This window comes from Canis lupus, chromosome 17, assembly GCF_003254725.2.
Source record: "Canis lupus dingo isolate Sandy chromosome 17, ASM325472v2, whole genome shotgun sequence".
NCBI lineage: Eukaryota > Metazoa > Chordata > Mammalia > Carnivora > Canidae > Canis > Canis lupus.
The window spans coordinates 24575583-24603125 of record NC_064259.1 but is presented as its reverse complement, the minus strand read 5'-3'; the positions used below and the strand labels follow the sequence as shown (position 1 = coordinate 24603125).

Below are 27543 nucleotides of genomic sequence, written 5' to 3'. Positions count from 1 at the left end.
TTAAGCAAGTGACAGGGCAAGCAGGCAAGCCAGAGGATGGTGTGTGTGTTAAGGATGCTTAAGATGCACCTCCTGCCCATCCTGGCACATTCCCCCGAACAGTGGAAAGTTAAGCCAGCTCTGTGTGATGGGATACACTGGACAGATCACTTAACATATAAAGTCCCTAGTTATCAAAAGTCCATGATCAGAAAGGAAACTCTGAAATCCATCTCATCCATTGTGTGGTCTCCCAGCAGTTTTTGCTAGACCCCACTAGAGTGAGCAGGACTCTGTCTCATGTTTTTAATTGTCTGTGAAAAAGGAGAAGAGTCTCCAGGTGACCATACCAAGAATTCCCATCTGGAAGTGTGTCCTAGTAAGCGCACAGGTGCTGCTGTGTGACTGATCTGCTTCAAAGAGGCCACCTTGGGGCGCCTAGGTGGCTCAGTGGTTGAGCGTCTGCCTTTGGCTCAGATTGTGATCTGGGGGTCCTGGGATCAAGTTCTGTCATCAGGCTCCCAGGAGGGAGCCTGCTTCTTCCTCTGCCTATGTCTCTGCCTCTCTATGTCTCTCATAAATAAAGAAAATTTTTGGAAAAAAAAGAAAGGCCCCCTTGAGGCCACTTGGCATGGACTGGGCCTCGTATCTCAATAGAAGTGGTCAGTCTACCTTGTCCAAAACCCACAACCACCCCTGGAGTCAGGACAGGGCTCTGCAGTTGGGGGTGGGGACAGCAAGCTGGGCTGTCTCACCTACTCTTCCGGTTCACGTCCATCCCGGGGTGCTCATGCCACATAACCTTTTATCTTCACAGCTGACGACTGCTTGCAGCTCATCAAGTTGCCCAAGGTGAAGTGTATACGCAATAGTGAGCGGCAAGGTAGGTCTGTGCAGGGCGGCAGGCCCCTGGGGCGTAAGTGGGGGGGGGGGGTGTTGAGGGTGTGTGTGTGAGCATCTGGGTGCGTGTTTAGTGTGTAGGGAATGTCCTATGGCTCCTCCATGAGCTCTCTGGGAGATGGAAGGACAGGGGCACAGCCTTGTCTGTTTGTCCCTACCACAGGTCTTGTCCGGTCCCGGATCCGGGGCGCTAATGTCGCCAAGGGCACCACTCTGACTTTCCTGGACAGTCACTGCGAGGTGAACAGGGACTGGCTCCAGCCCCTGCTGCACAGAGTCAAAGAGGTGAGTGGGGCAGACTGTGGGTCAGGGTGCTGCGTCCCCACCTCCTCTCAGCTCTCTCAAGCCAGTATTTCACGTATGCCCCCCGGGACCCTCTGGGAGGGAGCATGGCACTGATTCTATCCCCATGTTAAAGATGGAGAAACTGAGGTAGAGCAGCCTGCCCACAGTCACAACGCAGGCAGTGGTGGGGCAAGGCCAGGGACCTGTTCTTTGTATCACACTGTCACCGCAGTAGGCCTGTGAGTGGGGCTTCTGGCAGCAGCTGATACATGGTGCGTGCAGAACTATTTCTGCCAGACAATAGAAGATTCCAGAAAGGGAGCCCTGATGAGTGCCATTTGTGACAAGAGGCAGCGGAGTTAACTGGGCCTTGTCACCCAATTCCTGAGGCTTTTGTCATTACCTCCACCCATGCATCACCCTTGCCCAGAGGCCAAGGCAGGTTGGCAGGATGCGAAGAAACCTAAATTCCTTGCCTCTGCCTACCCTTGAATTGCTCTGGAATTCTGTATGCTTTCTCTCTCCATGTCTCAGTTACTCCTTTTGAAAGTGAAAAAACCTTTCTCTGACGTTCCCACTGTTACTTTATATTCCGCAAAGACCATCCTCCCTGGTCCTGACCTGCAGACGGCACTGCCTTTGTGCAGGTCCCACCCTCCCTGAGTTACGGATGGACTCGCACGGCTGCTACGAGGTCGGGTATTTTTCACATGCCCATTTCTCAGACAAGGACACAGAGTCGGGGGAGTGGTGGGACTTGGGCTGGTTTTCCTTGGCTGGCACCACCCGCACCAGGGCCCCCACACCATCTCCCCTGTGCTGTGGCGATCTCCTTCTCCCCTTTTTTCCTTTGTGGTAGCCACTCTGCTCCTACCCACTAATGGCTGTGTTGAGGATGAAAGAATCAGTATATATGAACTGCTCAGAGAAGTGGGAAATCCTTCCTGACTTTGTTCATCCTGATGAGAGACATCAGTGGGTTTGCAGGGCTCTCGCACATGGGCCCAGACGTTCATACCCATCCTGTGACCGCTGCCCTGAGATTGAGGGATGCTTAATGCTGTTTAGGAAAATGCTCTCTCTCCCTCTTTCTGGCACAATCCAGGTGAAGAGGTCTGCATTGAGGAATAGTAGGTTATGAACAGACTGTTTAGTTGAAGGGCTTGGGACTGTTTAGTTGTAAGGACCTGGCCTAGAGGCCCTTACAAATCCTCCCCTCACTGTCCCAGAGAGGAGGGGGTTGGGGGTGGGGCTGAATGTGCCAACCCTCTATCAGGTGGTTTGTCCACTGCCCCCCCCACCCCCGTGAGCAGTCACCTCATTAGCATAAACTCAGGTTGGGTGAAAGGATTACTGTATATAACAAAGATGCCCCCCCCACCCTCCCCCCCGTCACCATGGAAACTGAGGAAATCCCAAGGTTTTTAGAAGCTCTTGTGCAGTGGATCAGGAACAAAGGCCAGGTGTATATTTCTTCTTATATCACAACATCACAGTATATACCATATTTTTAATTAATCTTTTAATTTTAATTCCACTATAGTTAATCTACAGAGTTAGGTTCAGGCGTACAATATAGTGATTCAACAATTCTGCGTATTACTCATCGCAACAAGTGTACTCTTTTAATTCCCTTCACCTGTTTACCCATCCGCCTCCCACTTCCCCTCTGGAAATCATCTGTTCATTCCCTGTGATTAAGAGTCTGTTTCTTGGTTTCTATCTCTCTTTTTTTTTTTTTCCTTTGCTCATTTGTTTTATTTTTTAAATTCCACATATGAGTGAAATCATATGGCATTTGTTTTTCTCTGACTGATGTATTTCATTTAGCATTAAACCTTCTGGATCCATCCATGTTGTTGCAAATGGCAAGATTTCATTCTTTTTATGGCTGAGTAATATTCCTCTTTATCCATTCATCAGTCGATAGACACTTGGCAGCTTCCATGGTTTGGCTATTGTAAATAATGCTGCAATAAACATAGGAGTGCATATATCCCTTTGAATTAACATTTTTGTATTTTGGGGGTAAACACGTAGTAGTGTGATTACTGGATCATAGGGTAGTTCTATTTCTAACTTCTCAAGGAACCTCCATACTTTGCACAGTGGCTGTACCAGTTTGCATTCCCACCAACAGTGCAAGAGGGTTCCTATTTCTCCACATCCTCTCCAACAATTGTTTCTTGCGCTGTTTATTTTAGCCATTCTCATAGCTGTGAGGTGGTAACTCATTGTGGTTTTGATTTGCATTTGCCTGATGATGAGTGATGTTGAGCATCTTTTCATGTGTCTGTTGGCCATCTGTATGTCTTTGGAGAAATGTCTGTTCAGGTCCTCTGCCCATTTTTTAATTGATTGGGGTTTTTTGGGTTTTTTTCTTTTTTTTGGTTTGAGTTTTAGAAGTTCTTTATATATTTTGGACACTAACCCTTTATTAGATATGTCATTTACAAATATCTTCTCCCATTCTGTAGTTTGTCTTTTAGCCGTGTTGATTGTTTTCTTTGCTGTGCAGAAGCTTTTTATTTTGATGTAGTTCCAATAGTTTATTTTGGCTTTTGCTTCCCTTGCCTCAGGAGACCGATCTAGAAAAAAATTGCTGTGTCCGATATCAGAGAAATTACTGTCTGAACACCACATTCTGTTTATCCATTCCTCTGCTAAAAGATATTTTGGGTTGTTTCCACCTTTTTTACTATTGAGAATAGCGCTGCTGCAAACATTAGTATGTAAGTTTGAGTACCTGCTTCCAATTCTCTGGGGTGCATACCAATGAGTGGAATGACAGGGTCATGTGGCAATTCAGTGTTTGACCTGTGGGAACCCCCAGGCTGATGGAGCCCTGCAGGATATGTTGGGGGGCCTTGCTTTCAGACAGCCTTAAAGAACCCTTTCCACCCCAGTGCCTTGGAGGCTGTCACAGAAGCCCTCTCTGAAAATTGCTCTCATTTCTGCCCCCCTGGCCAGCTTCACCTGCAGATCAGAGAAGATTTCATCTCCTCCTTCTTGCATGGGAGTGCTCCTTACAGCCCCGTGCTCCTATGGGAGTCATTTGGCCCTAGGGTAGAGCTCACCCTTCCAGGCCGAGATCCCAGTCCTCACCACTGTCTGACCTAAAGCTCAGTAGCAGAGGGCTGGTCAGACAGACCCAGGGTTGTGGTCCAGCTCTGCCCCTTGCAGGGGAGACAGCAGCCTCCATGGGCTGCAAAGGTTTTTACAAGACCCTGATTCCTATTGATGGCATGTTTCCCTGAGACATCCCCTTCAGGACAGGGATGTGGGCGTGTGTTGGCCTCTGTTAACACATGTCTTTGTGTCTTGTCTCCGAGTAGAACGTGATTTGATCTTGTGAGTGGAAGTAGAAATTTTAAGCTGTAATTGGAGTTTGGGATTTTCAAAAATAGAAAGAGATAAGAAAGAGCTGGGTTGGGGCTGTCAGAAGCCGTCCTCAGCTGGTCTCATCCACATGGAACCCTCTCAGTGTCCCGTTTCTTCCCTTCAGTTACGTGATGATACTTGAAACAAGCACCAGGTTGGTTTTAATTTTTTTAACAGAGGCCTCTTTTTTTCCCCCACTCCTTATCTACATATTTCTTTAGTTGGAAAAAAGATTTTAAGAAATTTCAATCCCAGTAGCATTTGGTAAATTTATATAAATAATGGCTTACATATGCTTCAAAGCCTTTCACACGCCTCCCTCCCTTATTCCATCCAAAAGCCCTGTTAGGAAGGCAAGACAGTTTGGCAAATAATAATTTGTCTTCACTTTATAGATGAAGAGACAGATCCTCAGTGTGTGTTGGTGTGTTTAAGGTAACATGTATTCTAGATGACAGAACCAGAACTAGAACGTAGATCTCCCGTCACCTCCTCGAGGACCCCTCCTTCTCCTTCACCCCTCCCTCTAGGCTGCCGTAGAGGCCCCATCATAATCCTCTATCCCCTGTCCCACACCTTCCCTAGACTGTGAGGCCTTACTCATCTTTGTACCCGCCACACTTCTGAAACTATAAGAGGTGCTCATTAAAGCTGGTTGACCAAATGAGTGAATTATTTTCTTAGGAGGTTTTTTTAAAGAAAATTACTATTATTTTTTTATTATTTTTTTAGGGGGGTTAGAGAGGCAGAGGGAGAGGAAAAGAGAGAATCTTAAGCAGGCTCCATGCCCAGCACAGAGCCCAATTCAGAGCTTGATCTCACAACCCTGAGATCATGACCTGAGCCGAAATCAAGAGTAGGGCGCTAAACCAACTGAGCCACCCAAGCACCCATCTCCTGGAGTTTTTTGAGTGCCTGTTCACTTAATGATATGAATGGGTAGAGAAAGAGGGGTATACTGCAGGGATGATTGATGGCCATTGGCTGGTGCATGCAGCCTCTGTCATTGCTGCCAGTGGGGCAGGGCTGGAGCTCAGATTTGTGTTGGGGAGGAGAGGAGAGGGGATGCAGTCCTGGGTCTGTCAGGGATTACTCCAGCTGTCTGAGTCAGCCTACCTCTGGGCCTAGCCTTAAAGACCACCCCCTGGAGCACTGGGTATGGTACTCCACACCAAAGAGACCCAGGTGGGTCTGGGTATCTTTATGGAGAGTCAGTCCCTCTATCCCCGAACCTGCAGGAGGAGAGGTCATCTTTCTCAGCTGTAACTGGCCCACCTGCTTTGCTGCCAGCCACTGACATAGTGCCCTCAGAGGGAGCTCAGTGACAGTCTTTTCAGCCAGCGCAATGGAACACCAGGCTGAGGGCTGTAGGAGTAGAGCAGTTACGGACTTCCTAGTCACTCACAGAGGTTTGTGTCCTGGCCTTAAGGGTTATGTATATAAAGTCTCCTGCAGCTTCTTTTTAAGGTCCTGGTTCCATACAGCACTTAGCCCCAAACATCCCTCGTTGCCTATGTGGTCTCCCTGCCTCTAAGCCGACACTACACATGAACCGTGACAGGAATAATAGAAGGGCAGAAGCCCTCAGAACTTACAAGGAGAGTCCTTGGGTGGCTTCTGGGGAAGACTGTGGCCGAGATAAGCAACCAGCATTTTGCTTTGTCTTTCAGTTTCCAAATATTGAGGAGAGATTTTTTTAAAAATTAGGATTACATTTCAGGGGTCCCCAAGACCACCCCCAGTTTCAATAATTCACTAGAAGGACTTGGAACTTAGCAAAGCTGTTACATTCATGATTACTGTTTAGGATAACAAATGGAAACAGGTGAAAATCAGCTGGAAATAGGGGAAAGTGCATAGAGAGGGTTTTAGGCAGAAGCTTCCAGTGGACCAGCCCCAGTGGGGCTGTACAGATAGCCCTTACTTCTCCCAGCAAGGACGTACAACAACACGCACAGAGCACTGAGAAACAGGGAAGCCCACCCTAGCCTTGGTGTCTGGGCTTTGTGCTGCTGGTCAGCCACGTCTGTGTGACTGACCCCCCATGGTCTCCACGCTCCTCCAGAGGTCAGACGGAGCTGGTACAAGCCCAAGGCCCTTGCTGTAAGTCACGCTGTTAGCATAGACTATCTGGCATATCCCAAGACTCCCAGGTAAACAGAGACACTCTTAGAAACAGGACATTGTGCAGGCTTAGACGTTGCTGCCCAGAAGCCAGGCAAGAGCCAAACATATTTGTGGGCAAGATTAATCCTTTACCATACAAGGGTCTACATCAGGACTCAGTGAAGCTACAGAGACCTAAAAACTCAACAAGCAAAGGCGAAATGAGAACTGTGTCGGATTCACAGAAGAAGTTCAGTCTCTGAACTTCTGAGAACATGTCAGAATTCAAGTCACAGGAATATCTTTGGGGTTGTGTCCATGGGTAGGTATTGGTGTGGATGGCTAGGAGTGTGCATGCAGTGTGCCCCGCCCCCCAACACACACACACACACACACACACACACACACATACACACAGATTCAGGATGACAGTGCCTGAGGAGAAGAGCCTGGAGAGCTGTGGCAGCTGGGCAGGTGCCGTGTTGACTGCGGAAGAAGCATCTGTGCACGTCCCAGAGGTAGAAGCAATGCATTGAAAATGAGCATTTCTTTCCACATGGGCCACTTGGCTTCCAAGGTACCTTGTCACTGTCAGGATGAGTCACATGTGGAAGCTGAGGGCCAAATGAAGTCTGTGAACATAAAAGCAGGCACCCGGTGAGTCTGAGCTTAAAATAAGAAGACAGCCTCATTTGGGAGAGAGATTGAACCAGGAAATGAAATGGCTGCAAGGAGAAACAGGCTCCGGCCTATGCCAGCCAGGGAGATAGGTGTGGAGGATTGCAAAAGTGGCCCTGCCTGATTTCCCCACACCTGCTGGTCCTCCTAGGCTGCCTGATTCCTGCTTGGCTGTGGAGTGTTCTTTCCACTGCCCCAGTCCCTCCTCCTGCAAGCCAGGTACAGGGTGTTCTACCCAGAGTGTGGAAGACTTTCAAAATCTGTGCAATGCCTTGACAGCCCCCAAGCATGGTGACTATGTCTTACATATTTTGAAAACATTTCCTGGGTGACTTTGATGTGTGGACAGGGTGGCCTGAGGGATGTAGCAAGTGATGAAGCTGGAGAGTGAGATACCGGCCTATTGTGGATGGTCTTGAATGCCAGGCTAAAGAGTTCAAATGTATCTTCCAGGCAGCTCAGGTTTTTAACTGCTGAGCTGCAGAGTGAGATTTTCCCATCAGAATGACATCTTCCCTAGCCACCTAAGGGAAGAGGGTGAGATAAGGTTAGAAGTCCACCGCGGTATGCCAGGTGTGAGAGAGGAGAAGCACAACACACTCAGAAGAGCAGTTTCCGAGTTAGAATCGGTGAAGCTTCTCTGTTGGGGAGGCAGGGCTACACAGCGGTTCTGTTTAGCAGAAATAGGCAACTGAGGGCAAGGAGCACCTGTGGGGAGAAGAGTGTGAGAGCATCACTGAAAGTCCATGTGAAATCCACATGGAAATGGCCACTGGCATAGTGGATCCAAGTCTGGAAGCAAGGTGGCAAGTCAGAGCTGGAGGCACAGATCTGTGAGCGTCCCGGGCAACATCTGAAACTCGGAGTCCCCAGAGATGCTATTCATCAACTTGCCTATAAACATAGGCACTGAGGACACCTGGGTGGCTCAGTCGGTTAAGCATCTGCCTTTGGCTCAGGTCATGATCTCAGGATCCTGGGATTGTGCCTCAAGTCGGGCTTCCTGCTCAGTGGGGGAGTCTGCTTCTCTTGGTCTCTCTTACCCTCTGCCCCTCCCCATTGCTTGTTCTCTCTCTCTCTCTCTCTCTCTCTCTCAAATAAATAAAGTCTTAAAAAAATAGATTTTGAATGAAAATATTTGGAAATTCCAAGATGTTCTTCCTGTGGGTGGGTGGCTTTCCTTCATGGGACTGCAGGCTGAGGTCACCTGTGACTGTGGCCTCCGCCTCCCACTAGTGGTGAGGGACTCCCAGAGCCTCCTCCTTCCTATCTTTCCCTTCCTCGGTGTTGTCACTCTCCAGCCACCCCTGCTGTGTTCCTGCCATGCTCACATGGCCGTTGGGGCTAACAAGGCCACCAGGAGTCAGATAAAGGCTCTTAGCATTTTAGGTATTAGAACTAGAGAAGTCATAGCATCCAGTACTCCATTTTATAGATGAGAAAATTGAGATTCAGAGATGGGAGTGCTTGGTCAGGGCCACAAAACCAGCCTGGCATTACAAAGGTGAGGCCCTCCCCAAGCCCACTGATTCCCAGCCTGGCTCCTTGATGCCACAGACTGAGCCTGGAGCCTGCTGTCTTACAGGACTACACGCGGGTGGTGTGCCCTGTGATTGACATCATCAGCTTGGATAACTTCAACTACATCGAGTCAGCCGCAGAGCTCAGAGGGGGTGAGTGGAGCCAATGCTTTCTCCCCAACGAAGCCTCGCTGCTCCCCCTGGTCGGCACTTTCTAGGGGGAGAGTGCGGAGAGGTCTGGTAGTGTCTGGAGTGTCCAGCCCTGCATCCTATAACATCAGTAGCTCTAGTGTGGTGTTGCCCCCGAGACCATGGATGGGGTGGCCAGGATAACGTGCAGGGCATATCCAGACCCCAGAGCTCTGGCTCTGATAGGAGCTCACTCTGGGACCTGAGAATAGGGGGGAAGCCAAGTACCTTCTGGCTAGACAGGGCCTGACCTGTTCTGGCACCTCAGCATCGGGCACCGCGCTCTCTCTGAGGCCCACCACGGTTCTCCTCAGGGCCTCATGTGGCCCCCCAAGACTGATTTGAGGTGATTCAGCCCCTTAAAAACTCGCTCACATCTTCCCAAGGCACCTGGCCGAGGGCCATTCCTGTAACTGTCCATCCTGTCCCTTTGGGCTCTGTCAAAACTGACTCTGTCTTCTGCCCTTTATCCCCTACCTCTGCCCAGCACAGAAGGCTCAAAAGGCAATAGGAGGTAGAAGGAAACTGTGAGAGGGAAATCCGATGGCCTTCTTGCTGCTCGGCCTGGGTGATACCTGCTGTCCCCAGGACGAACTTACCTGGAGTGTTTATGAGCTTCTAGAAAGGGATGTGTTGTGCAAGTCAACTGAACGGGCGCTGTGTTCTAGGGTTTGACTGGAGCCTCCACTTCCAATGGGAGCAGCTCTCCCCAGAGCAGAAGGCCCGGCGCCTGGACCCTGCTGAGCCCATTAGGTAAGTCAGGGCAGGGGTGGGTAGGCAGGTCTGTCACTACTGGGTCCTTCCATTGCTACATGGTATAGGAGGCATTCCACATTAGACACCCAAAGGATTGGGCAGAGACCAAGAGCACCCTTGGCCAGGCTGGCCCCACTTTGCCCTTACTTGAGGAGTTTCTGTCTTCAAGGAGACTTCACCTAAGGGGACAGAGGTCTGGTAAGACCTGTACTGAGGATTTGCCCAGTGTGGTCCTCCTATACACATGCCACCATGTACTTATACTTCCCATTAAATGTCAGAGGGTCCCAGATGGTCCAGATGGCTTGGACCTCTGATGGGGGGAGGTTGGTCCCTTTGTCAGAGCAGAGCCACTAGGTCTTGGATGTCACGATTCAGCCCAGGAAGGTCAGGTCAGCATTGCTGTAAAGGGAGAGGCCTGGCCACTGCCGCTTAGTAACAAACACGTCTGTTCTGTCCTCTGTGAGAATGTGACAGTGGCATTGAATCTGGGCTCTTTTGTAGTGCTGTAGATGCTTTGTCCTGATGTGTATTCTCCCTTCATGTGGGAGACTCACAGCCTGGGGTTGGGAGCCTGTCCGAGGGCCTGGAGTAGGATAGAGCATCGTGTCCACCCAGGCAGGGAGCCTGGGTTCTCAGCTTGGGATGTTCCTACCTAAGACTGGCGCACGTGTCCCAGAGCTGTTGGTGATCTCCACGTTGACACTTGCCCACCTCAGGTGGGGTGTCAAGAGATAAGAAGTGCTTGGAGAAGTATGGAGAAGGCCACTGGGGTGCAGTTTCTCTCACCAATGACTTAGGGATGCCCTGGATTCTTCTTGAATATCTCTATCTCTAGACCTGCCATGTAGTAAATGTTTGATTATTTGCATTGAATTAACTTAAGTCGGATGGAGAACCAAGGAGCAAGGAGGAGCCAAACGGTGACACTTCGATAGAAGTGTGTGGTTAGAACTCTTCCAGGGACCTGTCTCACCCACCTGCTTACCCCTGCCCCCTCCGCCAGCCTTCATGAGCTGGAGTGATGCCAAGAGGGAGATTGGAGCTGGACGGTGGACCAGCTAATGTGCTCTATTTCTGAACCTTCTTACCACACCTAGCACCATGCAGTGCACAACAGCTTCTCAGTTACTCTCCAGAGGTGGCACCTGATGTAGTGGTGGACCGAGTCGAGGACAAAGGTGGCAGTGGCAATGGTGATGCAGCCTCCTCAGGGATTTTCCTTCTCTGTCCCACTGCCAGGGTCCTCAGGGCATGTTCTGTTCCTGTGGGAATCCCTCTCTCCTCAGAGAATGAGCGTTTCCCAGGAATAGGCCAAGTCTCAGAACAGCATGGAGTTTGTGGCACTGTGGGAGACCTGGTTTCTTGACCTGCTCTCTACCAACTAACTGACATGGGGGAAAAGTCCCTCGGCCCTCTGGGCCCACTGGATGGGAGGCCAGGCCCCCGAGGGCTCGCCCACCTCTCCCAGCTGTCGCTCCTTATAGATACTCATCCTGAGGCTCACTGGATTATTTGGTTGGACTCTGCTGTCCTCACCTGCCTTCTTCAGCACCCTGTTCCTTTCCTGGTGGCTTCTCTGGCATCTCTCTCAGCAGTCAGAGGCAGGACAGGTGGAGATAAGATGCCAAGGAAAAAGACAAAGCTGAGGGTGTGTTAGTTTGTGGGGGCTGCTGCAGCAACGTACACACACAGTGGCCTATCGATAGAAATGTGTGGTGTCCCAGATCTGGAAGCTAGAAGTCCAAAATCAAGGTGTCAGCAGCATTGTTTGCTTCTGAGGGCTATGCTGGCTTGCTTGCTTGCTTGTTTTTTTTTTTTTTTTTTTTTAAAGAATTATTTATTTATTTGTTTGTTTGTTTGTTTGTTTATTTATTTATTTTAAAGAGAGAGCACACGTAGTGGGGAGGGACAGAAGGGGAGGGGAAGCAGAGTCCCTGATGAGCAGGGAGCCCGATCCCAGGACCCTGAGATCTTGACCTGAGCCGAAGCCAAGAGTCAGACAGTTAACCAACCAAGCCACCCAGCCACCCCTCTCCTTGGCTTTCAGATGACCTTCTTCTCCGTGTCTCTTCACACTATGTGCTCTGTATGCACTTCTGTTTCTCTGGCTCAGTGTTTCCTTTTTATTAGGACACGAGTACGTGGGATTGGGGTCCACCCTAATGACCTCATTTTAACTTGATTATCTCTGTAGATACTCTCTCTCCAAATTAGGTCACACTCTGAGGTACTAAGGGCCCTAGAACCCCGATATATTATTTTAGGGTTACATAACACCTCACAAGAGGGGTAAAGAAGAACAAAAGGGGGAGAGCCCAATCTCAGGAAAAGGAAGTGCCATTAACAGGTACAGCCTCTGTCCTTCTCCTCTTCCTGGTCAGTGGCCCACTGCCTGGGCTCCCGTAAGTGGAGCCCCCCAAGAGAGCCACACTGGGCAGAGCCTGTGGGAGAGGCCAGGGAGGATCCCCTAGGCCCTGAGAACAGTGGGCTTCTGAATGAGACCCAGATTCTGCCCCCAACACCCAGAAGGCATGCTTATGAGTAAATTAGCCTGTTTTCAAGATCAGATTTAAAATCAAAAGGGAAACCCCCGGAGCACGTTTTAGGTAACACATTGGCCCTTTCAAAGAGGAAAAGCAGTGGGGAGAAGAGAGCGCTGAGTTCTGTGCTGCCCTGGCAGATGAATGTAATAGTGATCCCTCCCTCTTTTCCTTTCTCTACCCATCTTTTCCTTCCGAATGCCTAGGACTCCCATCATAGCTGGAGGGCTCTTCGTGATGGACAAATCCTGGTTCAATTACCTGGGGAAATACGATACAGACATGGACATCTGGGGTGGAGAGAATTTCGGTGAGTCCCTGTGTCTACGTCCTGGGGCCGGGTGGCATCTCTATGTCCTGGGACCACATGCACGTGGGGAGTAAGTCACCCCTTGGAGGTGAGGCCAGGTGGGGCACCAGAGGAGTGTTGCTGGGAGGCTGAGCACCAGGAAAGCCTCCCCAGGGAAGACCACCAGGGGCAAGTAAAAATGTAGAAGCCAGGAAGACTAAAGAAGAATAGCACGCTCAAGGCCCAGAGGCAGGCTTGAGGTGGGAGTGCTGAAAGGGGGGATTTGGAGGTAGAAGGAACCTGGGCATGAGGAGGATTGACAGTGACCCCTGGAAAGCTTGGTAAACGTCTGTTGGCTGCTCTGTGCACATAGCACTCAGTGCCAGTAATGAAGAGGGCCTGGGGTAGTTACCACAGAAGGTTGGAAGCATCTGGGCCTTCTCTTCTGGTGAGAGAGAACAGGGTGAGGATGGATGAGGTCACAAGTTCCCGGACTGCAAACACGTGGTGTCAAGATGCATTCTGCAGCTCTAGGAGAAAAGCAGCCCGGGACCCGCTCGTGTGGGTCAGTTATGAGTGCCTCTCCTCCTGCCTCATGTGTTAGAAGTGTAACTTGGGGGTGCTTCTTGGGGTTGTTGTGAAAATCCATGGAGCTGGATCTGTAAAACTCCCAGCACCATCCGGGCACGGCAAATGCTTGTCTCCTTTCACTGCTTCTGGCAGGCGGGACCCCCAAAGGTGACTAGAACATGGGCTGCTCAGGCAGGGATTCGGCTCTATTCTGTTCCCAGCCATCTCTGGTGCTTAGAATCGTGCCCCTGTGAAGGAGGCTCCCGTAAGTACTTGTGGAACAAAGCACTGGAGGAGAAGAGCCAGAGGCCAGAGTGTCACCGGGGAGCATTTTGCACAGGCTCCCCGAGAGGGGCGCGGCCCAGAGAATGCATGGTCCATGGGGCTCAGCTGGGGCACTCAGCAGTAATCCCATGCATTGTCCTCTGCCATTGTTTGCTCCCGTCTCTGCCTCCAGAGTGTTTTATGGCTTTCTTCCTCAGTCACTAAGAGTTATTTTCCAGAAATTTATGGCTGCCAGCCTGACCTGCAGCATCTGTTCTCCCAAACTGGGCAGTGGAGAGAAATCCATCAGAAAAGTACATCTTTTGCCATCCCGGGGGCTGGACCAGAAGCTCAGCAAAGAAGCAGAAAACCCCAAACCCATGAACTGGAGTGATTCCCCCTCCTGGTACCCAGTCCTGGAACACAGCAGGGAAATCGGGTCCGGGTTGGAGGGCAGCTCTGCCTGCACGGGCCCAGGAGAACTTGGAACCAGGTAGAGCCTTGTCATTCCCAGTGGGGACGAAATTTCTGTCTCTCTAGAGACAGCCAGCGGGACATGCTGTTCATTCACAGTGCCTCTCAGGATCCTTAGGGCTGTCCTCCGGCCTTTCCTCCCATCATCAAATGAATCCTTTCTGCAGCACTTCTGATAGATAGTAGTCATCCTGTCTCTGCTCCAGTGCTGTTGATGACAATTGTGTTCACTGCTTCACAGTTGAGCACGTTCCGGTGCTGTGAATTTTCGCATTGAATTGTTAGAAGATTCTTCTAGGGTGCAGGACATCTCATGCTAGCCTCTGCTGGGGCTTCCTCTGCCCCCTTGAACCTTACAAAGTGAGTGTGATCCTTCCTCCACATGGCAGTCACGTTGGGATTCAGGCAGCATGTTATTTTTAATGATGGCACATTCTGGTCCAACCTACTGGTACCTCCTGTTTATGGCAGTGTTGACATACATCTGCTCATATCAAGTGGCAATCTCAGCTAGTTGCTTCCTGGTGGTTCGACACTCATGAGTGCTGATTTGAATGGGGAAGGAAGGAGGGGCTTCTGAGGAGGTGTAGGAGAGGCATTTTACAATCCATCACAAATTTTTTTAAATACCCCCCAAAAAAAAAACTACCGCAGGCAGCTATCCCAGGAGACACTGTTTTCTCCCATCCTGACATTCCGTTACGTTATAGCTGGCTCCCAGCACTTTGAAAGCCATTTCTGGATTTTTTTTTTTTAACATTTTATATGCCAGAAGGCGCAGTGCTTTTCCAATGGTACATATATCATGCAGAGCAGCCCAGCTCTGCGGGTGAGCATAGGTAGGCACCAGAGTGCATGAAGGTGGGGATCTGGAAAAGCCCATCAGGATGGGGTGATCAGGGTTTGGTGGAGTCAGGGAACACTCCTCTTCAGAGGAGAGATGATAGCGAAGGAAGGGGTTCTTGCTCCAGAGAGTGACGGAGGGGACCCTCCGCACCACCCAGCTCACCACATCCTGAGATCCACCCCTCTCTCCATCCCCAGGACTATTCTGTTCCCCTCAAAGCCAGCCTCCCTCCGGGCCAGAGATCACTGTCTGAAATGCAGGCTTTCCCATTTCCCAGACCAGGCAGCCGTTGTGGCTGCTGCTTGGCCCAAGGTCAGGGCCCACACTCCTCAGCCAAGTCCCTCCTGGTCCTTGCCCATGTCTCCACCCATCAGTCTGGAAGCATGAACAGAACCTCCAGCAGTGCCCAGACATGCCCGACCTTCTGCAACCACCTTGCCTCCCTTCTCCACCAAGTGCTGATTCTGCTGTGCAACAGAGCCCTGCAGCAGCCTCCTCCCAGGACCAGGACACCTTCCCTGCCCACTCTCTTGCCCACCATCCTCGCTCTATACCCCTCAGCAGCTGGTTCTCCTCTCTACGGGCTACTGAGCTCTTTTGTGTATTTGTGTTCATTCATTTGTGGCTGCCGCCTGCCTGCTACTAAACCCAGCAGAAGGCGAGAAGACTCCTCCAACTTCTAGTCCTCAGGGCTCAGAACACCAGAAACTGCTGGCTACCTGTGTGTGTTCAAAACCAAGAGCTGGGAGCTTGCAAGCAGATTCTTTACTTTTCTTTCTTTTTTTTTTTTTTTTTTTAAGATTTTATTTATTCATGAGAGACACAGAGAGAGAGGGGCAGAGACACAGGCAGAGGGAGAAGCAGGCTCCCTGTGGTGGGAACCCGATGCAGGGCTCGATCCCAGGACCCTGGGAATACAACCTGAACCAAAGGCAGACACTCAACCACTGAGCAAGCAGATTCTACAGAGGAGCATGGTCTGCTGATACCTCGATGTGGGCCTTGTGAGACCTTCAGGAGGGAGCCAGCCAAACCCACACACTAGGTCCATGTGTCCTTTGTTACGGCAGCAAAACAGATTCCCTTCCCTATCCCAGGACTGCTCTAAGTAGGCGATGCACATGCCCCTGCTTCCCCTTCAGATCCACTCAAGCAGCACTTACTAAAGGGGCATCGTATCTGACTTGCTGGTGCACCTTATCCCCCAAAACTTCTCTTTCTGACTCTCCCTCTTCGTGCTAGATGGTTCAGGGTAATAGAAAATGGCTTCTCTGAGAAGAGCATCCAAGTCTGATGAGAAGTCCTCTTTCCTTGCAGATAGGGAGCTAAGCTAAAGCAGGCTGCTCTTCAGTTCTCAGTTCCTCCTCTGGGCTGCTGCCAAAGCCCAGGCAAAGTCTCCCAGGGCCATCCTCTCCCACTGCTCCTGAACTTCCCCACATCTACTCAAGGCCCATCAGAGAGGATACAGATGGCTTCTTTTCTGTAAGGAGTATGGAAAGTTTAGGGCACCATCTTGGCATTTGCAGTTGGATGGCCATGGGTGGCCATGGTGTCCCTTTGGCTAGTCTTAGTTCAACAGCTTGGGGCCTGGATACCGCGTGATTGGCCCAGATGGTACAAAGTACAATTTCGTGGACCAATAAGATGTTCTCTACCCAAGTCCACGTGTTCATTGAAAAATAATAACAGAACTTCCAGGCCCAGGAGGTCCTGAGACCTTAAAGATCATTAAACGGAATACTCTGTTGGCACATTTATGTGTGTGGACTTAGGAATAACAGAAGCCATGTAGGTGCCCACCATTGCCCACTCCACTTCCCCATCTTGAGTGGGTTTCATATGGCCAGAGATATAGTGGGTCATGCTGCTGTGTGTACAATGTGTGTTTGTGCACGATACATGGAGCTCCATGTAAAACAGGATCATTGTATTCAGTGGAGCTCATGTCTAAAGCTCCTTCCACCTTTGTTCAGAAACCAGATATGAAATGAAATTGGAACCTTGATGGGTCTGGCTGAGCAATGGCGTGTGAAGAGCTGTGGTTTGGCTTCTGGGGAGAAAGCGTCCCCTTTCCCATCCAGCAGCCATGGGCTTGTCAGGTAGACGCTGGTCTGGGAGCTGGGGCTGTGCAGGGAGGCCCATGGAGCCCTGTTAGACAACCAGTGGGTGGGGGAGGAGATAGGAGAAAAGAGGTAAGGATGGAGGATGGGGAGGGCAATTTGCCCTCAAGTGTGAATCTGACGTCTAAAGAAAATAAGATACCAGTGCCCTCAATGAGCGTGGAATAATTACACGTCTCCCTGCCTGGAATTCAGAGTGGATTAGGGCCTGCATGACAGTCATCGCCGGGGAGATCGTGTGGGCGCTGACTCAGCGAGAACCCCCTACAGATTCCCTACATCATCTTTTCGCTCCGTCCTCCTCACTTAAGAAAGTGATGACTTTGCAGGAGCCGCCGACAGGGGGGCGGAGGGTCTAGGTGGTGCCTGGGAGGCCTGCTGCCCCACGCCTCCCTGCATGTGCACTTCTGATGCATGAGCCCTGCCGCACGGCGCCTCTGGATGTCAAGACTTTCCCAGGAGTCAGCACATACCTGTGAGGACAGTTATCCTGACATTAGTGGTGTAGACAAGGGCAGGGGAACTCCACGTCCGGGATGCTAAGTATCCCACACCGTATACTGTGACCCATCATGCTAATCTGCTCACTCCAGGCTGCGCCACCCAGACCTCTCAACTGTGGGGGCAGCACAGCAGTGTGGGTCTGGCCCTGGGTCTCCGATCACCTCAGTTATAACACTCAGGACCCTGGAACACAGAAGCCATTACTGCATCTTGGGCTGCAGGCACCTTGGGGTGGCATCAGCAAGACAGAAGGGGCACGAAGACAGACATTTGTCAGGACTGAATGGATGAGCAGAGGAGGTGCCATGTGGAGGCTGGTCATAGAGGAGGCTCTCGTGTTGGCCAGTAGAAGCCTTGAAGGCAGTGTCTTTGCAGCCATAGCCGCGTTGGCTGACAGTGGCTGTCGAGTGCTGAGGGCGGGTGGAGGCAGGGTGAGGGCTGCATTCTGGAGTGGGGAGATGTGCTTCTGCCCCCAGGCACCTGCTGGCAGGTGTCAGGTCAGAACCGCTTCTGCACCATAAAATGACATCCGCAACCATGAGCGGGGTTGTTAGGATGACTGAGACGCTACCACCTGAGAGAGGAGGACTGAACAAAGCGCAGCCCAGGGGGAGATGAAGAGGTCATCTTTCTCCCATGGCTCGTGTTTGCAGAATTGAGATACGTGGCGGTTTTTGGCCAAAGCACCAGACTCAGGAAAATGAGGAGAGGGAGAGCTGGTTTTACAGGTGGAGGCGAGGCAGCAGGCTGCAGCGGGCTGTGGAAGGGTGGCAGGGGCAGAAGATACACCGCTTCTGCTGGTGTCCACGCTCCTTTGCGGAGCATCCCACAGCCCCTGGAAGCTGGTGCTGGAGCCAGAGAGAGCTGGGGCTGGTGGCATGAAGGCGAGCCCTCAACATCAAGTGAACCGCAGGGTCAGCTGAGGAAACGGTGTCAGGAGGACACTGTAAAGACAGAGCCTTGGATGGAAAAATGCCAGGAGACCAGAAGGAAAGTGGAGAAGGACCAGGGTCAGGTGACTGCTTTGCAAGGTGGGGACCTGTCCACGCAGTGGCAGAAGGGCAGGATTCATAGATGCGGAGGGAAGGAAGATTCTGGGCAAGGGGAGCCAGAGGAAGAAACAGGTGGCAGGGGTAGGAGGGGGTGGGGAAGGGAACCGAAGCATAGTTTAGAGGGATTCGCTTTGCAAATGAGGAGGGACATATGTCTTATTTGAATACATGGAAAGGAAGAGACTGTAGCCAAAACGTATGCATATTTTTGGAAGAGGGCTGGCACAAAATTTGTAGGTTATATCTAGTAAACCAGATCTCCGTCTCTAGTTTTGAAAGATGAGAGGGCTTTCCTTTTTGGGAACTGGAGCAGACCGTATTTTGAGATCCTGGGGAGGAAATGATTAGAACACAGTAGACTTTTGGAACACACTGTTAAGGAGGATGTCCTGAGACTAAAGTCACACACGCTCTAACAGTTCCACAGCCCGACCCCTGCAGCCCCTCCACGCACTCACTGCAAGGTGGAGAGGCGGGTGGTAGCCATCAGCTAAGCTCACTCACTGCTCCCTGCCTGCCCCCCACCAACGCCAGGCTGGGGGGGAGGATCCCAACAGCACCCCAGCCCAATGCCACATTGCTATGTATCGGGGACCTTGATGGAAAGTCAAAATCTTGAATGCTAAGTCCACAGATTTCAAGCGGCTACTGATGGCAGAAGAAGGAGGCTGGAAGCGGGCACAGGAGGGCAGTGCTAATGGGGTCTGTGTTTCAGAGACTGGCTTAAGGGGTGTCTGACCATGGCTCTGGCTCATTTTTCCATGTACTTAAGTTTTCCCCATGTTCTTAAAATTCTGTTTCATTTGATGTGGACAGCAACCCTGTGGAGGTCTTTTATGATGTTGGCTTGACATGTGAAAAAGCCAGCCTCAGTGAGGTGAAGCAGGTTTCCCCAGGGACATGGCTACAGACTCCAGGCTGTGGACCCCAAAGCCAAGCTCTCCCATCTCCTTCCCTCCCTGTTCTTGCCATCGTGTGGAAGCAATCTTGAGAAGTCCTTTCTTTATGCTAGTGCACACATTGTCCCCCACCCCCGGTCCCCGAGCCTCCTGGAAATGAGCTGTAGCCCATTCGGGGCAGCACCTAGGCAGGCAGAAGGGCAGGTGTAGAGAAGGTGGCAGCAGTGGGGTTGGTGTCAAGGGAGCCTTGTCTGCAACTCAAGGACATGGGGCAGAGGCAGGTAGGTAAAGGCAGGCTGAGGACAGGTGAGTGAGAGAGCAGGTGAGGATGGCAATGAAACCTCGTGTCTAGGCACTTGCTCAGAGAACTGGAAAGGAGACAAAAGAGGAACTCAGGTGAAGGAGCCCAGGGAGGTGGGACCCAAAGTGCTAGAGATTGCAGGGCATGTATATGGTACGAAGGTACTAGAATACTCACATCCCCATTCCCCACTCCTGGACCCCAACCTGCTTCCACATGCCCCCCGACACACCCCCACCCCCAGCCACCACCATCAGGAACAGTCACCCATGGACATGGATTTCTCTTGAGCCAGCCTGCCCTCCTCATATTTGAGCTTGATTGCAGAAGCATGGACAAGATGGGAATTCCCGAATGAGAAGCCGGCATTTCCCACCCCCTGGGGTGCGCGGGGGAGCCTGCCCTGGGTGCAGTCAATAAGGAGGTACACTGTCTGTAACAAGTTAAAAGCAATCACAAAGCTTTGAAACAGCCATTCAGCTGCTCTAAACAACAGCAGTGATAAGACACTCCCCTTCACCAGGGTGGCATGCCACTGCTTCCATCTGGGGCGGAAGCGCCGCTTCAAGCCTGCTAGAACCCAGCCCCAGGGGAGAAAAGCACACCCCAGCCTACTCCCAGCTGCCTCTGCGGACTCCGCTCCTCCTGCAGCTGCAGCAGCCGACCAGGAACAAATGGGCCTGTGTGCAAAATCCCCGCCCTGGGGAGCGACCCCAGCAACAGCTTAAAATCTTCCAGCATTTTCTACAGCTGCTCTCGGTTACTGCCTAGGCTGCTTCCTCCGGGGCTAGGATTCAGGCACCCTTACAGAGTGTAGAACTGCAGTCAGGGTGTTGAGGGGTGCTCTGGGCACCTTGTCCCGGTGCTTCCCAGGAATCCTGCCCATGGGGGTTGCTAGTCTGTCAGAGTGTGACACTCACTCCCTTCATGACAGCCCCTTCTGTCTGGGCCTTAACGGTTGGGGAAGTTCGCCTGTATTCTTTTTTTGAAGATTTTATTTATTTATTCATGAGAGACACACAGAGAGAGGCAGAGACACAGCCAGAGGGAGAAGCAGGTTCCCCATGGTGAGCCCGATGTGGGACTCGATCCCAGGACCCTGGGATCACGACCTGAGCCAAAGGCAGACGCTCAACCACCGAGCCGCCCAGGCATCCCTGCATGTATTCTTGAATGGAAACTCTTTCTTCTTGGTCCTGATTCTGACCCTCTGGGGTCATAGGAGCATGTCTAACCCATCTTCCCTGTGTCCAGAAGCAGCAGTCTGGTCACCCCAAGGCTTCTGTTTTCCAGGCTAAATAAAGCACTGCAGCCGGGCCCTGCACTGTGCTGTCCCCCAGACGTGGCCACCCCAGGAATGTGCTCCTCCAAGCCAGCCTCTGTGTCCATAGTCACTCTTGTCACCCTCCCAGTTAGGAGTTCTCCTCATCCCCATTTGCAGAAGGGGAAACTGAGGTGGCACAGCCAGCAGAGCACGCAGTCTGGCTGTGGATCCAGCTCTGAACCCCAAACCCCGGGCTGGATGCAGCCGGCCCTGACCACCTCCTTGGACCTGCTGCCTCCATGCTGCCACCCTGTGTCCCCTCCCCGTTGGGAGGGCACAGAGCAGTGATGAGGGGGGCACGGCTGTCTTGCAGAAATCTCCTTCAGGGTGTGGATGTGCGGCGGCAGCCTGGAGATTGTCCCCTGCAGCCGAGTGGGCCATGTCTTCCGCAAGAAACACCCGTATGTTTTCCCAGATGGAAACGCCAACACATACATAAAGTAAGTGCGAGTCCCGGGAGTTCTATGGGGGCAACAGAAAGCCCAGGGCTTTCCTGGTGGTGGGCTGTGGCTGCCCCATGTTCTCTGGTAGGTTGCCTGAGTGTTCTGGTTGCTCAGGAGCCACAGCTCCCTAGGGGGTCTGCCAAAGCAAGAGGTGGTCGGGCTGGCCCACCCAGCAATAGGAGGAGGCCTGAAGCTCTTCTCCACCACTGACTTCCCCAAGGCTTGACATGGCCCACAAATCACTGGGTGGCACCGTCCTGCAGAGCTCTGGGTGTTTGGGATGGGGGAAGAAGATGCCATTTTTGCCTCCCAAATTCTAGAAGATCCTCCACTCACACTTTGAGGCTGGGTCACCAGGGGAAAGGTCGTCGGGAGGATTTGAGAGTGGGGACACACAAGTGGCTGAGCTCACATGCCTGCCCCAGGGCCCTGCAGGTGCATAGACAGGATCCAGGCTAGGGCAAGCCCTGCACCCTGGGCTTCTTCCCTAGGGTGTTTGCACCTCCTGCTGAGGGACAGGATGATGATCCCAGGGTCTCAGTGAGCGGGTGGCATCCACCTACTTATTCCTGCTCCATACACCTCCTGCCTTCATACACCTCCTCCTGTGATTCCTCCTGCCTCAGTCTCCTCTTCTGTTTCAGAAACATTTCACATATGTCCCTCTTTCCTCCAGCTTCTTCTCACCCTTTCCCTTATTCTCTGGTCTCTCATCATCTGACAGCCTCACTTTACCCATTTGTCCTCCTTTTCCCTGTTTTCTGTCATTGGGTCCATTTAGGGGAGGGAGAGGCCAAGCACCTACCTCTCTTGGTGCTTTTCTTCCTTCAGGGTGTCGTTTCCTCATCTGTCGGCACACGTATAAGCAGGTAGGGGCCACGTCCTGACACAACCGTCTCGAGGCTGGCCTGGATTTGAGCAGGTGGAAAGTTAACACCTTTTGCAAAAACTGGGTGGGCAAGGGTAGGGTGGTGAGAAACCCAGCAGACTCCCAAGATAGGGCTGCCTCGGCCTCCTGGGTTTCCAGGAGGATAGGGGAGTGGGGGACAGCTGGTAGAAAAAATGATGTGGGCCCTCCTAGGGGTAAGGGGACAGACCTGGGCTCCAGAACATTCACCGTGTTCAAGTGTGGGCCCTGGCCCTGGGGTTAGTCAGTGGTTGGAGAAAGGTAGCACAGGTGTCTCCTGAGCAGCATCCAGTTTGCTGATGGCTAGGCCTGGGCAGGGAGCCAGCGAGGCACAGGTGCCTGCCTTCTGTGCACTGAGAGCGGGCCACGGGTGAGTGACTGTCATTTTGGGCCCAACAGCTTGGAAGGGCTTGCCATCGTCCCCCACGGAGCGTGTCTGCTCTGACAGAACCAGAAGTGGATGGGAGCATGGCCTGGTTAGCGAGGCCCCAAACTGCCTGACACCCCCAGGGGGCGGGAGGGGGGCTGCTCCTACACTGCCCCTGGCGTCTGACTTTCCGATGACCTCTCCCTTGCTCTGGGGCTCTTCCTGGCTTCTCTGTCTCCCTGCCTGCTAAATTGTGACAACCTCCATGTCAGTCCCTCTTTCTCTCTCTGTTGACCTTTGAGGTCAGACCCAGAGCAAACACCTGATGGGAAAGACTAGCATGCTGGCAAAATGTCTGACAGGGGGCTTAATGACTCGATTCTTTGCACCCGCACCATGCTGAGCGCATGGGCCCTGGGAAGCCGGCATGATTGGCTTCCCTGCCTTGAGCTGGGACCCCAGCACTTCCCCTGCATCAAGGGGGAGCACCTGGAGTAGGATGGAGGCAAGATGACCACCACAGGCCCTGCCTCTCTCCTCTTGGTTGCTGGCAACATGGGATTTGTGGGCTCCCCTCTCCCTTTTCTTTTCTTTTCTTTTCTTTTCTTTTCTTTTCTTTTCTTTTCTTTTCTTTTCTTTTCTTTTCTTTCTTTCTTTCTTTCTTTCTTTCTTTCTTTCTTTCTTTCTTTCTTTCTTTCTTTCTTTTTTTTCTGAGCTGCTTAAGTTCCATCTCTGGTACAATTTTTTTCTGGTATGTACCTTTTGGGGAAGAGCTCACCCTTACTGCTAAAGTCCTGTGTCTTGGAGTCAAGGGCCCTTTGGAGATTGGTTGGGACTTGGCTAGACCCAGAATCCACACAAGAATGCTCTTACTGGATTGTGGGGGGGCCCCAGCTGGGTCATGCTGCCTGCGTGTGCATTTAAACCACAGCGGGACACCCCGTATCTCCCCAGGAACACCAAGCGGACAGCTGAGGTGTGGATGGATGAATACAAGCAATACTACTATGCTGCCCGGCCCTTCGCCCTGGAGAGGCCCTTTGGGAAGTAAGTCCCCCTTCTGGCTGCTTTGTGCAGAGGGCCAGGAAGAACACCAGCTCCTGACAGCCTCGCCACTTAGCTGGTCAGCCAGTCTCCAGTCTCTGCAAGGCACAGGCTGTGGCTGCTCTCCTCTATACCCCCCTTGCTCCTGCCTTGTCCTGGGCTTGTGGGGTTTTCGGCAGCTCTTGTGGCAAATGACTGTGGGACCAGTGGTGCAGGGGGGTGAGCTGTGCCTTGCACAATGGAGCAACATTTCTAGCTTTTTACAGGAAGGTAGGATGTGGGACACGCTGACCTTAGTCCCTCCGGGTCAGAGCTGCTCCTCCTCGTTCTGAGTCACCCAAGCCCAAACCGCCCTCCTTCCTTGGAGGAGCAGTGTCCTACAGGTATCCCCCAGAGCTGTGTTCCAGCTTCGTCGGAGTAGACTAAGACAGGGAAGGAATTCTGTGCCAGATGCCGTAAATACAATCCTGTGAGTGCTCCCCAAACCCTGAGAAACGGGTTTGATTGCCACTATGTTGCAGGACAAGAGATTGAGGCTTCTGTAGGGTGAGGTAGGTACTTGCCCTGATCACATCTCGGTACCAGGGGGATGAGGCTCAAACCATACCCGTCTATCTGATCCCAAAACCATATAGGTTGCATTCTCCAACCCAGAGCTGAGAAGGGAAAAACAGAAACCTCGTCTGTGTTGTCATCTGAGGGCTTCCAGGGGCAGCCAGTGGCTTTTGTCCTGCTAACGTCCCTCGGTCAGACAGGCTGGTGAGCAGATGGGTGTCTGCAGCCCGTCCCTGCTCAGGAGGATTAAATCAGACACGGCCAAAATGGCTTGCATCTGAAATTATAGACCCAGGCTGTCCCCCCAGTTCAGTCGCTCAGAACCTCACAAGGAGTGAGGAGAGTCCTGAATCCACATCAGACTTCCAGCCCACTGACCATGGCCATGCACCCCGGCCTTTCTTTACCTTCCTCCCTCCCCAGCTTGGGTTCCGCTCTCTTATTTAGAGAGAGGGCTTAAAAGACCTTATTCTCAGCATTTTGCCCTGTTGAGCGTCTGTCAGGACCTCAGGCAAGTTTTCTCAACCCTGGATGACCCTGACTTTGTGCCTTCCCCCCCTCCTGTGCTCAGGCTGCTGAAGATTCTGGAAAGTATCAGCCGATGCTGCTAACATACTGTGGCCATCAGTGTCAGGCAGGCCCGTAGTAGGGCTGTCAGTCCTGCTGCCTTTCCTGGCCATCATTCTCCCCAGTCTCCGTTAAACCTCTCTATCCAGGATCTCTGGGTGGCTCAGTGTTTTGGCGCCTGCCTTTGGCCCGGGGCACGATTCTGGAGACCCAGGATCGAGTCCCACGTTGGGCTCCCGGCATGGATCCTGCTTCTCCCTCTGCCTCTCTCTCTCTCTCTCCCTCTCTCCCTCTGTCTATCATGAATAAATAAATACATCTTTTAAAAAAATAAATAAACCTCTCTATCCGCCCCCCTCCGAGTCTACCCGTCATTCACGGCAGCTGTTTTATAGCTGAAATAGATGGCATCGACTTCCCCAAACCAACCGATCTGGTAACTTGGCCCTACTGGCTCCCTTCTTCTTCCATCTCGAAAGATAGGTGTGCCTCATGTCGTGTTAGACCAGCCGCCGACCTGTGCTCAGGATCCACCTTTCATCTGCATTCATTCGTAAATCAACATTTATCAAGCTCCCTCTGCCTGGATTCCTCCCTTTCCTGCCTCCTGGCTCAGAGCTTCTTAAACTTTAATGTGCACACGGATCTCCTGGGGAATCTTGTTAAAATGTGGCTGCTGATTCCGTAGGGTTGAATTTCTAATAACTCCCAGGTGGGTGCCATGCTGCTGGTCTGAGGGCCTGTCCTGGCAGAGCAGAGCTCTAGGGCAATGCCTCCCAAACTAGCCTGCACATTGCAGGCACCAAGGAGCTTCAGAAGCTACAGATGCTGCTCCCAGAGAGCTGATTGGGTCTGGGACATGGCCTGGGCTGGGCTGGGGAATTTTTAAAAGGCAGCCCCCCACCCACCCCAGCCCAGGATTCTAATGTACAGCTGGTGTGGGAACCACTGCTCTAGGGACTCTGCCCTCCACTTCCTCATCCCTACTAATGTGTCTTTGCTGATACATGGTCCCCATCAGCTTTTAAACTGATTCAGGGTCTTCTATCTTAAAACCATTTAAAAAGGGAGAGAAGAAGGTGCCTCGTTAGCACAGTAGGCAGCGCATCAGTCTCATAAAAAGGAAGAGGAGGAAAGGAAACAATCTACAAAAACTTTTCTTCAACCCAGTATCACTCGTCCCCTACACCTGTCTGCTCCTGTGGGGCCAAACATCCTAAAGCACCTGCCCGCATATGCTGTGGGCGACCCACCCCCCTGGGCCCCTTACGCCGTCTCTCCCACCCATCCCATCTGGCGCAGCTCCAACCATGCTGTCTGTGCCTGCGGCTGTGGTTGTACTGCTGCTCAGGCTCCACCTTCTCGGTCCATGGCAGCCTCACCTTTCTCTTTCCTGCCATGTTTGTAGTCTTTTTCGAGGGCCTGTCATCACCGTCTGCGTACTGTGTGTTCTCCCCGACGTCAGCCGCCACTTCTTTGGCTGCTGACTCTTGGGTCTGTGTTCCTGACCTGGGCCTCCCCCCGGAGCCACAGTCCCTTCAATCCCAGTAGGAACTGGATATCTCCACCTGGACGCCTCCCAGACTCCTCCAGTCCTAAAAGAAACTCATCTGCTTTGCTTCAAATTTGCTCCCCATTCTGCATCCCCCATCTCCATGAACATGCTTCCTCGTGTCCTGTTGCCCAAGGCAGAAATCTGAGCAATCTTCCCTCCCTCCACCTTCCCATGTCAAACAGTCCCCAGGTCCTGGTGCCACTGCCTCCATCATGCACACAGCACCCAAGTCTTTGCTAAACACTGAACGTGGCACTTTAAAAAAAAAAAAAATGAAGTCATTCCTCTGCCCATGTTGCTTGGAGTCTGGGGAGGCAATGTGGTTAGTGGGAAGGAAGATGTCCTGGTGGTGAGAATGCCTGGTCCAGTGTGGAGCAGAAGGAGGTGAGGCTGGCCTGACCAGAGCCAGTCCCCTGTGCTCACCCAGGAAGGACAAGGTATATAAATGGAGCCAAGAGGGGTGGTGGCAGAGCAGCTGAGAAAAATGGAGGGACTTGGACCTATCACTTCTCTCCATTCCACCCCCCCCTTCCCTACCTGAGAGCACCCTCAGCACCTGGGCTTCTACAGCCACCTCCCAGTGCTCTCTCTGACTCCAGCTTTGCCCAATCAGACCCAATCACCACCAATAAGATGCTCTGGAAGTTCAGGCATCACCATGTCATGCTTTGCTTAGAACCTGCCTGTTGCATCCATTGCCTGAAAGTCCAAACTCCTCCACTGTGGCCTCCCAGACCCTATATGGTCTGTTTCTTCATCTCTCCTCCTGCTCACTTCCCCTCTGCCATCCTCCACATACATACATACGTTCATGCACGCACATAGTGTAACCTCCGCGGCACTTCTCCTACCATAGGACCGCTCCTTTACATGGTCCTATCTCCCTTTGCTGTTCCCCAGCCTCTACCGGAGGCCCCGACCTCACCCACTTTTTGGTTTGTCTAGATAGTGTCCACTTGTCCTTCCAGATACCAGCTTCAGCCTTACCACCTTGGTGACTGCTGACTTGACCAGCAAGGATATACCTCTAAGATGCTCCTCACAGCCCCTGCATGCCCACCCCACATCCAGGGTTGTGATTGCTTGTTTTTCCTTACCTTTCCCTATTGTTCAAAAGCTCACCA

At 52.0% G+C, this 27543-nt stretch overlaps 1 protein-coding gene across 2 annotated transcripts in view; it reads left to right on the top strand.

Moving 5' to 3' along the window:
- Positions 1-27543, top strand: part of GALNT14 (polypeptide N-acetylgalactosaminyltransferase 14) — a 205204-nt gene that overhangs the window by 164464 nt on the left and 13197 nt on the right. For both annotated transcript variants that reach the window (XM_025454254.3, XM_025454255.3), the window contains exons 5-11: positions 797-862; positions 1043-1164; positions 8915-9002; positions 9707-9791; positions 12544-12647; positions 21295-21421; positions 23653-23745. In XM_025454254.3, the coding sequence (XP_025310039.1) occupies positions 797-862; positions 1043-1164; positions 8915-9002; positions 9707-9791; positions 12544-12647; positions 21295-21421; positions 23653-23745 (685 nt within the window). The remainder of the gene's footprint in view (positions 1-796; positions 863-1042; positions 1165-8914; positions 9003-9706; positions 9792-12543; positions 12648-21294; positions 21422-23652; positions 23746-27543) is intronic.